This window comes from Adiantum capillus-veneris, chromosome 17, assembly GCF_014529385.1.
Source record: "Adiantum capillus-veneris isolate H3 chromosome 17, ASM1452938v2, whole genome shotgun sequence".
Lineage (NCBI taxonomy): Eukaryota > Viridiplantae > Streptophyta > Polypodiopsida > Polypodiales > Pteridaceae > Adiantum > Adiantum capillus-veneris.
The window spans coordinates 126913085-126930289 of record NC_140947.1 but is presented as its reverse complement, the minus strand read 5'-3'; the positions used below and the strand labels follow the sequence as shown (position 1 = coordinate 126930289).

Genomic DNA, 17205 nt, shown 5'->3' with positions numbered 1-17205 from the left:
TTTGCTTGTCTCATCAAGGAATCGATTCGAAAGATGTTTCTCCCAAAATGCAGGAACCCAATGTTAATAAACGATGTTATCAATACTTCCCCTTCAACAAGTGTAGATGTCAAGGATTTTCTTTGTCCCCTTTGGAGAGGCAAGGTCAATCGTAAAAAGTCTAGAAACTGCTCCCAAAGAGACATGTACATTTTTTGGTATCTATGAAGTTTCAGGCCCATGCTAGGTGTGAACATCCTTCAACCCAACCATCTGAGGTTGATCTTGCCCAACAACATAATTGGCGCTAGACTGAGTGCCAACAAAGAGACATGGGAGTTCTAAGTAGTTTCGATTTGCTATGCCAGGCGCAACAATGTTTGGGGTGTATGTTATTGAGGATCATGGTGAGATAGAAACTGAGGCAATAGAAAATGATTCTAGCTCAAGAAAAGAGTGGTCAAAGAGCTGATTGTGTGGGAATAATAATCCACATCATTACACAATCAGCATCCTAGTAGGCACAACGGCCCGCATCCCAATGAGCACCACACACATTCGTAACGTATTGTAACTGCCATGCAATTGCATATAATAGATCCCTCGGTACCTAATACAATCACATGTATGTGTCCTACACATCACATGCCAAGGTAAACATCAACCCCATCGCCCGCACCCCACGCTGCTCTGTAGCAGATCTGCCATGTCTCCTGCACCGCAATCCCTACTGTGGCAAAGCACCGCACCTCCAACCCAATGCTCCACATGGGCTGGCCCATTTACTTGCTAGTGTTGAATTATGTGATGCAACAATAAGCGGATGACACACTGCTGCCTTACGATAGCATACGAGCCACCCACTCTCCTTCCAAATGGAGACCGCGGCCCTCGACGATCAGCTCTTGAGGAGAGGAAATCCTCATGTGACACACTTGTGTTACAATCTCAAGCCTTGGACCTTGGTTCCTTTTGTTTATTTTGTGGAGAAGAGAGTACTCACCCAGAGAGGATCTTAGAATTGGCATCTTGTCTTCTTTAACCCCAACCAAGACTTATGTAAAATCAAGAGCACAATGCATGCTATATTCAGGAGGAAGAGTTCCTGCTAGTGTTGAGCACCTCATTGTTTTGTCCACAATACTCTCGACAGAGAAACATACGGGGGATGCATGGCAAGTTAAATATTTTGAAAGCGCACTCTGTAGAGGGAGCTAGGGTGCCCAATGTGCGTGGGGCCTACGTTGAAACCCCAACGCCCGCTCTTTTGCTCCAAGCCCGCGACCCGGCCTCTGCTGCAGACGACGACCTTGCTACAATTCCTCCTGCAGAAGATGATGTTGTAAACGCTAGTGCACCTTCTGCTATTGGCGCCGTTACCATCTCTAACATGAGCGCTATTGAAAACCTCACGGGTGAGAGTACCATAGCTCCAGCTGCACGTGCCACAAACCCGACAGAAGATGATGTTGCATTAAATCTTGTAGAAGTAGATGGCGCTGCTCACACCTCGGTAAATGAAGGTGCTACAACCCTTCCTACCGCAACCATTGATGCAAACCCTGCGGCCAAGATATCGGAAAGTCCAATGCCATCAAACCAAAGCTGATATCGCAAAGTCCACTACCATCAAACCTCATGGCGCCCACACTGCTGCCAGCAATGGAGCATACAACAATATACATGCCAGTAATAGTGCAAATGATCAGGCTGCAGGGATATCCCCACTCGCACAAAAAAAAGTTAAATGTTATTATTTAACTAAATTTTGTTTTCCCTTTGTTCCCCAATGCTTTTGCTCCTCCAGGGGATCTACTCGCTTCGTCGTTGTCATATTTCACTCTCGCTCCATCGGAGGATCATGAATATCCTAGCACGGCATGAGAGACGTCCAATACGACTATTTATAGAGGCAGATGATGCTCTTCAACAACCGATGCAATACTTTCTTGGACAACACCCGATGTCGGGCATCCTCAAAAATTGATGATGATGATGATTTTAGGTTTTAACTTTAGTTCATTTTTATTTTTATTTTGTACCCAGATATTGTATTAGATCCACCAAGCTCGTATCAATTTGGTCTCATAGGTCATTTTGGCCTTTTGAAAACATTTAATATAACATTTCATCTCTCTCTCTCTCTCTCTCTCTCTCTCTCTCTCTCTCTCTCTCTCTCTCTCTCTCTCTCGCTGCGTGCAAAAAAAGGGCAAGCTCAAGAGCCCCCCCATCATCCGCGTGCACGTAGATGACAGGAGGGCTGTTGGTGCTCACCTTTTTTCAAAAAATAAGTAAGCATAAAATTCTAGCCTTTCATACATATATTTTTGGGGGGGGGGGGGGGGGGGGGGGGGGGGCGAGAGAGAGAGAGAGAGAGAGAGAGAGAGAGAGAGAGAGAGAGAGGAGAGATATGACTTAGCAAAGATAAAAAGGGGGGAGCGAGAGCCTCCCCATCATCCGCGCGCTCGAGGATGATAGGGAGGCTCTGGCTCGCCCCCTTTTTTCTGATGCAAAAGCTCCATTGAGACCCATTGGAAGGTATGAATCCAATTTTTTGCACAAAATAAGAATGCACAAGCTCTATTGAGGTTTGCTAGGAAAGTATAAATCTACAATTTTAGGGAAAAAATTGGGTACAAAAGTCCCCCGATCATCCGCGTGCACGTGGATGATCAAGGAGCTCCCGTCCCTTTTTTTCCCCAAAATTTTGGATATTTTGATTGTTTACGCACCCAAAAATAGTTTTTGATGATAATTAAATCAATTTTTTAGAAATATCTGTTGAAATTAGCTCACTAAAAATGTTTCTTAAGAGTTTTTGATTTCTCGATTTATGTATGAATTAAGAGACTCTATCTAGATTTGAATTTATTGTGACCTATATTGTGGGCACAAGAGGGGTGGCATGAGGTTTGTGCATGGTCTTGCTCAATACACAAGTAAGAAAAGTGAGATCAAAATCACAAGAACTAAAACTGAATGTGGTAGATCGACAAAATCATAAGAAGTTCTTACAAGGCTTTCTATCTCGAACGTCTTCACTTGGAACATGTGGATTGGAAGACTCACATGGCTATGGCAAGGACGCTTTGGGCTATGATCAACATCGTTGTTTTAACCAGATGCAAAGGGATTCCATTACTCCAAATGCTTTCCTCTCCTACACCCTCTTCTCATGTTTCTCGGATGAGTTTCATCGATGGTGTGGACACTACTCACATCAGCAACCGGTTCACAAGAAACTGGGGGGTAGGAGCACCCTTATAGTCATTGCACTCACAAACGAGTGGGATGATCCTACTCCCTCTTTTTTTACTTGATTGGCATACTGATCAACTCTTTTCTTCACTTGGTTGGCCTACCAATATGAAACTATGGGTTCAAAAATATTTTTGGGTAAGAGCCATGTGAGGACAAGGACCCCCTCCTTTTTTACTTAGTTGGCTATCGAGTGGATCAAAAGCTCTTCACGTAGTCATGATGGAGGACATGATACCATAAGTGAACGTGATAGCAAAGGTCATAGAAGAGATAATAATGGACATTCTGGTAGACATGACCAACATGAGAAGAACCATCAAAGACAAAGAGACCATGATCTTACCCAAAATCTTTATCTCCTAAATTTTTCTCTATTTCTCATGTAAAATCAATTTGCATCTAATTAAGATTGGTCTAAAAGGGCTTGAGAATGAGATTTACCAAACCATTAGTCTCTTGCATTTAATGTGAGTTAAAGTTTTTGTTTTAAGCTATTCCCTACTCTCTCTCTCTCTCTCTCTCTCTCTCTCTCTCCAAAAAAAATTGATGACCTTTGCTTAGCTCATAACCCAAAATACAATGTAGAATAAGGTTTGAAAGCTTTTGGTTGTCTCATACCTATCCCAATCACTCAACAACCTTCATTCCTTCAATGTGTGACAGATGCTCTTTTCATGGAAAGAGAGAGAAAGTAGCAAGTAAAATAAATGGATGTGAATGCGTATGAGTAGTGTACATAAACACATCTACTTGCAAAAATGTAATATTGAGCAAACAAACATGACAAAAGAGAAATAATATTGTAGCTTGTTGTGTACATTCAACACATGAACTTTGGAGAGAGAGAGAGAGAGAGAGAGAGAGAGAGAGAGAGAGAGAGAGAGAGAGCTCTTAACAAGAACCTTAGTTGTAGGCCTACCTAATCTTTGACGAGCATCACACTGCTTGGCCACTTTCTTGGCATCTTGAGTCCCACTGACAAAATTTCATACTTGTGATTTTGCTTGGATAGTGTCCTCATGCATTTCCTTCATGTGTTTTTGTTAAGAAGTAAGCCTTTCATCTTTGTAGACACAATGTCAAGAGACCCATTCTTCTTTGGAAATTTAAGGACGTAGCTCATCAGAGAAATTTTCTATGATAAATGAAATAAATCCAATGTGGGAGCCCAAGGTGGGGTGGACAATTTGTTTTGAAAATATGGTTTCTATACCAAGAAGATTCTGAAAAAACTTTTAAAAATCATATGTCCTCTTTCGTTTGCTAATTGCTTTTGATTCTATTTTAATTTTATTTGCATGTGTTTACAAAAGTGGATGGTTCTTAAATCTTTGTGTAGATGGATTGTGCAATGCATAGAGGAGTAGGAGTTGGATACAACCCTAATATTCACTATTGAGTGGATTAATGTGCTCAATGAGAATACCTTATACTCTCCATCTTTGCTTGAGAGAAAAGTGACAACTTGGTTGGCAAATGTTTGCCCTTGGTGATTGGACTATCCAGTGAACATAATTCCAAAGCAAGAGATAAAGTTATGGGATATTAAGTACTTCAACTAACATAATTCCAAAGCAAGAGATAAAGTTATGGGATATTAAGTACTTCAACTACGTGACTTTTGTATGTGGTTTGGAGGCTATTGGTCCACTCCCCAAGACAACCTTTTAATAAGTGCATGGTGACCATATGACATGGACATTCCATTTTGGTGATTGTGTGACAAGATAATGTGATTGGAGGTTTACTATGATTATATGAGATGCATATCACACTACTACTTGGAATGTAGTTTGGTTTTGAGGCTCCTTGAGTTGATTGGGTAAGTTTATCTCTCTAGACATTGCATTTTGATGTTTTGATCAGTGTGTCTCGTATACATGATGGAAACATGATGTAGACATGGAATTTTGGTAATCGTGTGACTAGATCATGTGATTGGAAGTTTATTATGTAGTATGATATGCATGTCACACTACCACTTGGAATCTATTTTGGTTTTGGGCCTACTTGATTTGACTTGGTAGGTACTTTGACACTACTTGTGTTTCTTGGTATTCTTCACAGTCATATATTCACTCAAAACTAATTACAAATGGTGCTTTTTTTAAAGTAACATTTTAGTCTAATAACAGAGTGCTTGAGCTTAGATTCCCTCAAGCATAGACATGCATACATGTCTCATTTAATTGTTTGGTAATTGAAAAAATGCACAATCCATTGTAGACTTTTCTCATGCCACAATGATATTTTAAGATATTTCTAGTGTAATGTGAGCATTAAAAAGCTCAAAAATAAAGTTTCAATTACAAAAGCTCAAAAACAGAAGCTCGCAAATATAAAACCCCCCTCTTTGGACCACTTTGGACCACCTGACCAAAATTCATACTACTTGACAAGCACTATGAACCACTTGACCAGCTCTTTGGACCACTTAGGACCACCTAACCAGCACTTTGGACCACTTGACCAGCACTTTGAAGCACTTTATACTACTTGACAAGCACTATTGACCACTTGAACACCACCCACTTTGAACCACTTGACCACTTAACCAACACTTAACACCCAATCTAGTTGACATCAGCAATAACAATTGACTTGCAAAATTCTTCATAGTATATTCAGGTTTAGATGCAAGAACAATTTTCTTTACAGGGAGTTAGTTTTTTCAAGGATTAAAGTCAGTTAGTTAGTATATTGTTCTGGCCATTCTTGCCGACGTGGCCGCTTATAATTGGTTGTTTCTGGTTTGGCATTTTTGGTGCAATTTTTTTTTGCTGTGCCCGTACTTTTACATGTGCCAGATTAGAGTCCAATTGTGCAAGTTCATCCGTCCTGGCATCAAATGGACATTCCCTAATAGTCTTGGCTCTGTCAGGAGTCTCAGCCCACTATATAATAAATGAGGCAACATCTTCTTTGAGGAAATTTTCTCACTGCCTCTCATTTTGTTTTTCTATCCCAGGCAGAATGACAAAGTTACTAGGATCATTGAAGTACATCTTATAAAGGGAATCATCTAGCAATAAAGTGTTAAACTTATTGAACTTAGGAAAGAGGTGCCAGAAGGTTTCTAGTTTTTTGAAAAACATTTGCTTTGGGGGGTTTTCATATTCCCAATTGCTAACATGGCAGCAGTTCTATGCCAGCCACCCACTTAGACAACGCTTGGCATGAGATAGGCACTTGTCCATACCCTTCTCAAGATTGTGGCAGGCATGCGATGACCACAGAAAAGTCTCTGCTATGTGACTGAGTCCAAGCAAGAATAACTTTGCATCGTTCCGTACATAGTAGGTGACGGTATCATCCCCCTTTACTTTGTCAAAGTACAGCGTGTTTAAATCTGGGGGTTCCAATCCTTTGCGCTTATCATGCACACAAGCAAGCACATTGTTGAAGTCTACAATTACTGCCAAATCTCTATGGAATGGGAAGTGAGACATTGGTTCATAGCAAGGAAGCTGGCGATCAATGTGCTCTACCTCATCAGTGGGCGGTGGTGGTTTTGAGCTAACCACACAAATTTTAACTACAGAGCACAAATGGAGAGAAACTAAGAGAGAATACTTAATTTATATTGCTGGGAAAAAAGATACAAAGCTTCAAGAAGATAAAGCTTCTTGCACGCTCTGGTTTTTTGGGGGAGTATGCCGGTACTCTTTTTGGGGTCCTGGGACAACTTGTCCTCCATATGTTTCTTTCTCTTCTTCCACACCTCCACCGCTACAAATTGCAGGGTTGATTCCATTGCAAGATCCTCTACCTCAGATATAGTGTCCTCCTTACAGGCATCAGTACTACCTGGGCAGCATATTGTGACCACAATGAACACGATGACCATGATTTAGACATGGGAGGAGATAGATATACAAAACTGACATTACCTTGGTTGCTTGCAGACGGACTTGTCTCCTTCAGAATGTCTCGGTCACCACCCTCAAAAGTTTTTCCACCTTCAAAGTTCTTGTACTTCAGCAGCATGGTGTCAAGGTCAAAGACCTTGTCCACATAGTGCATGGACGACGTGGAAGCTTCTTTCTCAACACCCATTGGCTCAGCTGAACCACACACACAATTAGTCTCCACAACAGATTATCATAAGTTCTGTTGTATAAAATGACCAACCTACCTTCAAGCTCCTCATAAGAATTCCCAAATGCCTAGCATCTTGTTGTATGGGGTATCTCCCATTTACAGTATGGTATAACACACTTGGGATCAGTCGCGCTGACCATTGAAAAGCAGAACGGATGGTATTTGTGGGCACACGGCAAGCTGAAAGACACCGACCGCATATTTTACCGATAGTTCTTGACCACAAGCCACACAATTTCCAAACAATAAAACAATATCCACACTAAATTTAGACTTGGAAGGTGGAGTGGGCACTAGAAGGGCCCTGCCCTCTTATTTCATGAACTTCCTAGACCCCTTCATGAAATAGGCCTGCCTTCTGAACTCACCAAGCCCCCTGTCCATTTCCTGAACTATTTTTTGTACAAAATTAAAAACAAAGGAAGATTATTGCACAGCCAACCATAATGAGGGACATGCAAGCTCTAGCAGCAGGCACTTGCAGCACGTTTCAAGTACTTGTAGACACTTGCAAGTGCCTGGAAGTGCTCTATCTATCCACTTGTAGCACTTTGAAAGGCACTTGCTAGCACTTGGAAGCTCTTTTTAGCACTTTGAAGCACTTTCACCCACTTGGAAATGCTTGTAGGGTCTTAAAAATGGTTAAAAGTGCTTTAAAGTGCTCTGGAGTGATTGAAAAATAAACTTTTAAGCACTTTGAAAGAATTTTGAAGCAATTTTAAGCACTTTGAAGCACCTTCAAGCACTTGCAGGATTTTGCAAGTGGTTGAAAGTGCTTCAAAGTGCTTTAATGTGCCTGAGGTGGTTCAAAGTGCTTGCAAGTGCATAAAAGCTAGGCACTTTTTAGCACTTGCTGGCATTTGTAGGTGCTTATAAGTGCTTGGAAGTTCTTGTAGGTGCTCAATCTGTCCACTTGTAGCATTTTGAAAGGCACTTGCTAGCACTTGGAAGCTCTTTTTAGCACTTTCAACTACATGCAAACTCCTGCAAGTGCTTGCAAGGTCTTAAATTTGCTTCAAAGTGCTTTAAAGTGGTTAAAAGTGCTCTGAAGTGATTGCAAAAAGCACTTTTAATCGTTTTGAAAGCATTTTGAAGCAATTTTAACCACTTTGAATATTCTTCAAGCACTTGCAAGAGTTTTTGAGTGGTTGAAAGTGGTTCAAAGTGCTTTAATGTGCCAAATGGTGGTTCAAAGTGCTTGCAAGTGCATAAAAGTTAGACACTTTTTAGTACTTTGCAGACATTTTTAGAAAACTTCTTGGAAGTGCTTGCAGGTGGTTAAGGTGTTTGCAAGTGCTAAATAGTCAAGCATTTTTTAGCACTTGCAAGCACTTTTAACCACTTTTATACACCTGCAAGCGATTGCAGACATTCCAGATGTTTGTATGTGCTTAAAAGAGCCTGTAGGTGATTGAAAGTGCTTGCAAGTGCTTAAAAGGTGAGCACTCTCAACCACTTTTAGCACTTTATACACTTTAAAGACAGAGAAGATTGGAGTACTTGCATGGCTGACACCTTCCCCTTCATCCTTGCAAAATCATTGAATCCAAAGGACTTGGAGAGTACCCTTGTAAGGGCTCCAATTTCAGCCTCCTTTTTGGCAATTGCAGCTCATTTTCTGTTGGAGAGGCTTTCAATTTCTCCACCTCCTCTCTGAGGCTCTCCAACTCTAAAGTGATGGGTGCACAAGCTGAGGAGGTACCTTCGTTGCGCAACCATAAGTCTCACTTTGCAGCCAAGACTGTCTTTGTAGAATTCACCTTCTCTTCTGCCTTCATTGCATGCTGCTCAAGGTCATTGGCAAGATTATCCACCCATGTTGTGTAGAGAGGCTGTCCACATGTGTTGTAGAGGGTGGTTGGATGCCGCAGGACCGTCCACAACATTCTCTATCAGTCCTTCAAATATGGGGGCTTCCTTCATGGCGTAATCGGACATGAACTTCTATATTTTTTGATTGAGCCCCCCTTTTTGGCTCTTGACATTCTCTAATACTTGATCCCCAACAAAGCCCATCCAATCTTATGGCTGTCAGGGTCTGCTTTGGCAGCATCACAGTATTCATATGCAAACCCCCTCGCAAACCTCGTCATGAGCTTGTCATTGGAGGGGGCAGCCTGGTAGACCTTCTAATACAGAAGCCTACATGCATCATAAAGGTGGTCATGCACCTGGTGGAGGAAGATCTTAGTCTTCTTCTTCTCTCGCACCTTGAACACTGTTGACCAGTGTTCAGGTGGCAGATCCTTGTCTGTTAAATCCTTGGGTAGATTGCCATCCATGCTTAGTCCATGTTCCTCATGCAATTGCAATGCATAATAGCAAAACCTGGAAAGTACCAGATACTCCATCGATGCTGCAAGCAAAGCCATGGAGAAAAATGATTTGCAACCAATGCTGGAAAATAGGATTTTTGGTCATGCATTGCCATGAGGTGCATAGACACGACCAAAACGCGATGTAGAACTCACCTTTTCGAGCATATTTTTCAACCAACAACATGCATTTGGAGAGGGAAGTCTCGGCGGTCGTGTTTGTTGCTGGGGTTTGTAGCGTCATGTTGGTTGCAAGGGACTGATGTGTCATGGTTGTTGAAGGCATCTGCTATGTCGCATGTGTTGTGAGGGTCTGCTGTGTGGTGGTTGTTCGGGGGTTTGTTGTGCTATGGTGTTTGTTGCAAGGGCCGCTTGCTATATCATCTCCATGCTCCGAGTTGGGTTTTTGCGCTTCCTGGAGGCAGTGTTCTTCTTGGGAGTCATCTCTATAGAGGGTGCTGCTGTAACCTTTATGCTTTCATGTTGGGGGCAATGGGGGCAGAGCTCCACCAGGGCTATGGCAGAGCGCGATGGGTGCAATGGGGGGCAGAGTGCGATGGGTGAAATGGGAGGCATAGCACGATGGCTACAACATGCAATGGGGGGAGCACGTGCAATGAGGGGAGCACAAGCTATGGGAACAGAGCGAGCACACAAGTACATGTAGGATTCCGAGTGAAAAGCTAGTTGCATGGTAGGAAAGGAGAAAGAGGACAAGGAGTGTCTAGGCTATGATGACTGTAAGTTCAAAAAAAGGGGAGCCACTCCACCCCATAATGGCTTGCATGCATCTAGATTATAGGTACAGAAATTATATTGCATGCAAATTTAGAATTTCCCAGTCCCTCTTTTCCCAAATTTGAAAAACGTTGAATTTCCCTCCACCTAGGTACTATTGGTGGTACCACCAAAAGGTGCAAAAAGTGGTACCACCTAAGCATGGTATCACCCATATGCCCTTCTACCCTCCTCTTAATCCTCCCATTGTTCCATTCTTGGGTTTGTAACACCCTACCGTCCTTTTACATAAACCCCCACCCCTTGCAAAAAGATGAACACTACTGATGAGCTAAATCTAGCGTAATGTGTTTAGTGTTTGTTATCTTTGGGTCTCTCCCCTCCTTGCCTTGTTATTTCTCCTTTTTTGTTATTGTAGGTAAGAATCACTAGTTTAATTTTCTAACAATAGGTGTGTTCTATTGCCCGCAAGCTTTCTTCTTGGCTTTACCTGACTCAATTTGGAGTTGTCTATCAAAAGTTAGAGCAATTTTGGTGAGTTGCACTTGAAACAACACTCAAAACAGTCTCAAGACTAGGACACAGGAACTTTGGCATGTATCTTGGTCTCCAGAAGGTATTTTTAACCCAAACTTGAGATTTGAGATGTACTCAAGTATGTCTACAAGCTCATCAAGTCAGATACCCCCACTATAAAGAGGTACATGGATCACAATCCATGACCCCTGTCAAAATTTTCACTCCAAATTTTGTTAGTATGTAGACAAGGTCATATGCATGATTTGTGCGTATTTTCATCAAATTCTAAGGTTGGGGACATGGATTGCGATCCATGTTCAACCACCTCTAGTTGTGGTCTCTTGGCAACTTGTTCCTCATTATGTCCACAAGCTAAATCTCAATTCTTTTTGAATTTGGACTTGGTTTGATGGGTCAAATTCCCAATACTAGGTTTGCACTACGGTTTTCAGTTTGTCACATGTTTTGCTCCCTTTTGACCCAAATTTTTCAAATTTGGACTTGGAGATATGTTTCCTTGTGTATGCACTATTTATCTAGAAATTTTTTGGTCAAGCTGTCACTAGGGGGACATGGATCGTGATCCATGTTTGGAGGCCAAACTAACTTTTCTTGGTACCATCAAAATTAGGATGATTAGTAGGTGCTATGGTCTTAGAAATTTTTGAAAATGGACCTTTGGATTGAAAATTAGGTCAGTTCTGGCACTTTGTCAGAATGCTTGACAATTCTAGGCTTTTGGCTTGGTTTTGCTGTCCAAAATCAATTTTGAACAGACCACTAGACTCCTAGTGACCTACTCTAGCTATGGTGCAAATATGGTCTCAATCTGTGATCAAAATGTGATGAAACTTAACACACCGCTTGCTCTTGATACTAGCTATATAGTTTTTGTATGATTTGGACTTGATTAGGTCAAGCAAAAGGGAATCCCTAGGTCTGTTTTGGCGATTTCTCTCCTTGAATTGTTTTTGTCTTTTTTGACCCACTTTTTGAACTTTTTTGACAATGCTTCTTTGGAAAGGTTTGCTCACAGTGGTCTCTACTATAGGCTGGTATAGTTTTTGTCCAACAATTCATATGGGGATCATGGAGATCCAGGTTCCATGAGATCTGCACACCAATTTGGTCTGGTGATTACTTGCAGTGCCAGTAGTCTGCTCCAGCACTTATTTTTGGATTTGGAGAACTTTTTCTCAGTCAAAAGCAAGTTTTTTTGTCTACTCTACGATCTTTTTACTAGTTTCTATGTTTGGCTATTTTGAGCCAGTTTTTTCCATTTTTTGCTATGGTGCCTTTTGGGAAAGTTGTTCCAAATGGCATCAACTACCTACTAGTCAAATCTCAGTCCCAAATGGTCATGGGAACACGGATCGTGATCCATATTCCACCACTTCTGAACATGAAATCTGGTTAATAGTATGCATGCACTCTGTAAATGTCAGATTTTTACTTATTTTTTGATTTGGATCCCAAAAAGTTGAAAACCCCCAATTTTTTTGTCTCAAATGTCTATTTTGGTATTTTTGCCCTATCAGCCAATTTTGATGTCATTTTTGAGTTTTTCTTTCAAGAAAACTTGACAAGAGCAATATCCCATTGATACACAATGTCACCAATCAATTTTCTACAAAATTGGTCTCTTGGGGACATGGATCGTGATCCATGTTCCTCCATAGAATCTGCTCAAACTTTCCAGATTGCTTCTATAGTGTTTTCTAATGTCCTTGATCAACAAATTTTTGAATTCGGATCACTTTATAGGTCTCTTCCATCAAATTTTCAAAATTTCAAAGTTATGGTTGTTTCGGCCAAAATATGATTTTCACCCTTTTCTTCTCTAATCTTTTAGCCCAAATTTGATGGTGGTAGTTTCTACTTACCCTACTCCTAAGTACTAAAATGAATCATGAAACAAAAACAAACAAAACGGTACAAAATAAAGTTGAAACTCAAAAAGGTACAACACTCTGAAAGCAAAAAGAAAATCGGAAAATGAAATGCTTTTGGCTATCTCACTCACAACCCTCTTTACCTCTCAAGAATAGATCTAGCAAGTCCTTGGCTCTAGACTCTACCAAAAAGCACTAAATCTCGTGTCTAGCTGCTTCATTGCTAAGGTGTAAATGGAATGGAAAGGCAAATCTTCAAAAAAGAACGCTCTAAATATGCACTAGGTCACTCACCATCTAAGGATCATTCCCCGATAAGGACTCCAATGTTAGTGGGTCACCGGGATAGACGTATGTAGCATAGTGTGGGACATGTGTCTAACCTCACTATCCTATCTTATTGCAGTTTGTTAGCGAGAACCACGATTAAATTGTTAATCCATGGGATGAAGCTGACTCAACTAGTGCATAGAGGCTACAAGAGGTTGTCAATCTCTGGGAAAACAACAAACAACTCGCATCTAACTCAAGCTACACTCAAGAGACTAAAATCACCAAAAGCCAATTGCTCATCGGTAAACAAATCACATCTGTTACAGGATCAAATGACATCCAAACGTAACGAAACTTCTAGGACATGTTTATAAGACCTAAAGCACACATGTTTATGGTCTCAAATACCACATTAGGTCAAGTGCCAAAGTCGCGATTATTAATAGCAGTGGATTTTTGACCTAGTCATTTTTGACCCAGAATGCACCTAAATGCTTAACAATGATGCCCCAATACCCTGCCTATGCTTAGTTTTTTATTTGAAGTGTAAATTCCTACTTATGATGAAATTAGGTTGCGGTTCGGCGACGCCAAAATCTACGAAATACCGTGAAGTGTTTACGTCAATGCGTAGAGCTCTTTCTTGCGGTTGCAATGCAACAAACACGACTGCAATGTGATAACCTGGGAGGGAGTAGGAAGCTCAAGAAGGAGAGAAGTGAGTGCCGTTAGCTCACGCTGTGTATTTCATTATCCAAAACTTACAAATAACTTACAAAAATTGGCTTTTATACCTTAGCTAAGGTTTTTGGTGGTCAAAACTAATAATTTGGGAACTCTAACTAAAGATAGGTAATGATAGGTTGATACAATCTGGAAGCTTGTAGCCCTGGCTCAACTATTACAAGGTTTACTAAAAAAATAGGAGTTACAATATTCCCAATTTATCAAAAATAATAAGTGTTTTTACATAAGAGCTCTAAAAAATGGTATCCGTGTTAGCTTGCTGCTAACATCCCCCCCTCCTCGCCTGTGTCGTCCCTTGACACAGCTTTATGGGTTGAAGTACTCTTGAGGTTGATGACCGGCGAGGCCGTCTTTAAGCGCATTTAGTGCCTTTTGGTATCTGATCTTCCTCTCTTTATCTGGCACTTGTAAGAACTGCATAGTGACTTTGTTTTTTAGCTCCACTGCTCAGTAGTCTACAAATCGTGATGTCAGGTTGTTGATTACTGGCCCAAATATCTTCGTTCGCTAAGTGAAGAACCTTGTGTAGAACGCTTCCTCAAACGCCAGCATATTGTGAAAAGGTAAAAACATACATCTGGCGTAGAAGCCATGGAGCACTTCTTTGGAAGGTTGGCCACTGAGATTGTAGCATAAACCTTTATTACCCTCAAGGAATGACATCCAAGGGACGCCTGCTTGCTGTGGCTTATGGAAAACTTCGATGCAAGTGAGCAGCATTTGACATATTTTATATAACATTGCACATGATAAATCTGGTAGATTTTTGAAAGAGGCCATGGCGTCCGTTAGGGTTTTCACCATGTACTCTTCAGTCAGTGGTCCCTTTTATGGACCAGGCAATCAGGGGTAGTTCAGCCAAGTTGGCCGCTTCTTTGTTAGTGCCTCATGTGCTTTCCAGGTCCTTACTCTTGGTACATGACAGAAAGTAGGATCCTTTTGTAGGGCTGCAAGTGCTCTTGTGAACAAAATCAAATACCTTGGATGCTTGTTCAACCAGCTTAGCCTCCACATTGGGTGGTCTTGATCTGCGCCTTCTTCTTGCATGTCTTTGTACAGCCTTTCTTTTACCTGGAGAAACTCCACCTTTATCAAAGGGTATGGCAGGGATTGTTGGTGCCGTTGCACATTGATTTGATTGGGAGCGAGTTGTGTAGAGGTGCCAGTAAGTAACAAGGCACCAGAAGAGAGACAAAAGCTAGAGACATAAATGACCCAATGAGTATTAAAATAAGGGCCTAAAGAGCGGCAAAATTTACATCGTGGCTCGTTAAAAATTTGAAAACGCTTCAGAATTACAACTCAAGGCCACGTTTCCAACTTTTGCTACACACTCTGCTCCTCTTTATGCACGTACGCCTCATAACTGGTGCACTCCACAACCTTAAATCCTACATTCCGCATCTCCAAGTGACTCGCCACCTGCCTAATGAAAACACACCCCCATCTCAACAATAATGAACGATGCATTTATTTTTAAAAGTCATGAATCAACATGAGAATTTCCCGCTAGCCTCAAGCAGAGCCTTTAACAACAAAACAGAACCTGACCATGACTCAGACCAGCATAAAAGCAACAGCAAAACACTATCCCTACTAGATTCCAGTTTCCCAGCCATAAGCAAGCATACATGACCAATATGAACAGAGCATATATCACTTAACCAGAGCAAAGTTCAATGTTTCACACACACACACAAATAATAAATCTCTCATCCCTACGCTGCAAACCAGATTCACAGTTTCTAGCCTCACTGCCCCATTATGCAAATCCTCCTCAATGGCATATGTAGCTCCCTGCGAGTGTAAAGCTTGCCTAGTTGAAAGACACCCACAATTGGAAGGTCTACTTTGCACATCTGTTTTAATACATAAGCACGGTGGTCGAGGGTGTTGTTGCGGAAGAGTACATGTACAGCCCATTTACCATTGCAAAAACCCCAAAAAAAAGTAGGCTCCTTTCATCTGCATCAAGCAAAGCACTTCAACACCAAAAACCACAAAAAGACCAGCAAGCCCTGAAAAAGAGCAACCAACAACAAGCCCCGAAAAAGAGCAACCAACAGATCCAGAGACAACGCAACATGTCCCAAAGAAGCGCTTCTCTATAAAGGATTACACAAAACTTCTTCTTGATTTTCAATAATTTCCTTGATAATGTAAGTAATCTCTTTCAATCGTCTATATTTCAAATCATCTGATTTAACAGTATGACCTAATATCTCTGGTTTGACAGTATACATTCCTATTGTTAATACTTTTTTTCATCCTAGGAATACTCTAGTTTACCAGTTGTTGATAATTTCATATTTACCTTGAAATTAACTTTTGATGACTTAAAAAAAACCACAGCCATTAAATGTGTGAATATTTCAGTACTCTAACATAGGTGCATTTTCCCAATTAATAATCCCTCTTCATTTCTCACTTAATCAAATCTGTGTGCAGAAATCATGGCAAAGAAGAGTACTAAGACTGCAGCCAAGAGCCAAGACTAGCAGTCAACAGAGAAGAGTACTAGGACTGCAACCAAGAGCCAAGACAAGCAGTCAACAGAGAAGAGTACCAGGACTGCAGCCAAGAGTACACGATTACCTCGTCCTATCACCAACAAACAATGCATGAAGAAGGTAGCTTTCACAACTCCACCAGACAAAGAAAAGGTTGGCATCAAAAAACCACACCATCCAATTGATGAAGATAGCCGAATTAAGAAGCGGTCGCATCGAAGATCAAACAAAAATCCTCCTCTTGCTCTCATAACAAAAGCCATATTTCAAAAGTCAAGATCAAGTACACCCACTACTCCAGCTCAACCTCTTCCAAAGGTAGGAGAAGATCCTCCAAAGACACCAAAGAGGCCAACAGCCCGCGCTAAGTTGTCATGGACAACAAAAGATATGGCCAAAGCTCTCCATGCACGAGAACATGGACTTTCTCTAAACAAATGTTCCATACAATTTGGCATTAGCAGAGGTGCAATTGCTAATTGGGAAGAGGGAAGGACTCAAACAAAAAGGAAAGGACCCCCCTCCACTCTCACTACCGCCGAAGAAGAAGCATTGCTCCAATGGATTTTTTTAAAGTGTGACTCTGGTCATGGAGTTTCTATGACAGATGTAAAGCTCAAAGCTGCAGAAATTTGTCAAACAAGGAACACACTTTTTTCAAATGGCATTCCAGGCAGAAGCTGGTGGGATAGATTTCGCAAGTGGCACCCAAGTCTCGTTTTTCGAGTTACCGAGAGCCTAGAACGGTCAAGGGCAAGCAGATTCAGGCAAGAAATAGTAGAAACATTCCACAAAAACCTTCAAGAGCTTTCAACTACCCGCCGTCAAATATTTGGAATGCAGACGAGACAGGATTTCAAGGATCTAGAG

General features: G+C 41.3%; 1 protein-coding gene across 1 annotated transcript; it reads left to right on the top strand.

Moving 5' to 3' along the window:
- The first annotated feature begins 16446 nt into the window (after window positions 1–16446).
- On the top strand, window positions 16447–17203 carry LOC147438044 (uncharacterized). The gene is made up of 2 exons (XM_086486685.1): window positions 16447–17102; window positions 17179–17203. The coding sequence occupies exons 1-2, from the start codon at window positions 16447–16449 to the stop codon at window positions 17201–17203; spliced, it is 681 nt and encodes a 226-aa protein (XP_086342811.1).
- The last annotated feature ends 2 nt before the right edge of the window (window positions 17204–17205 follow it).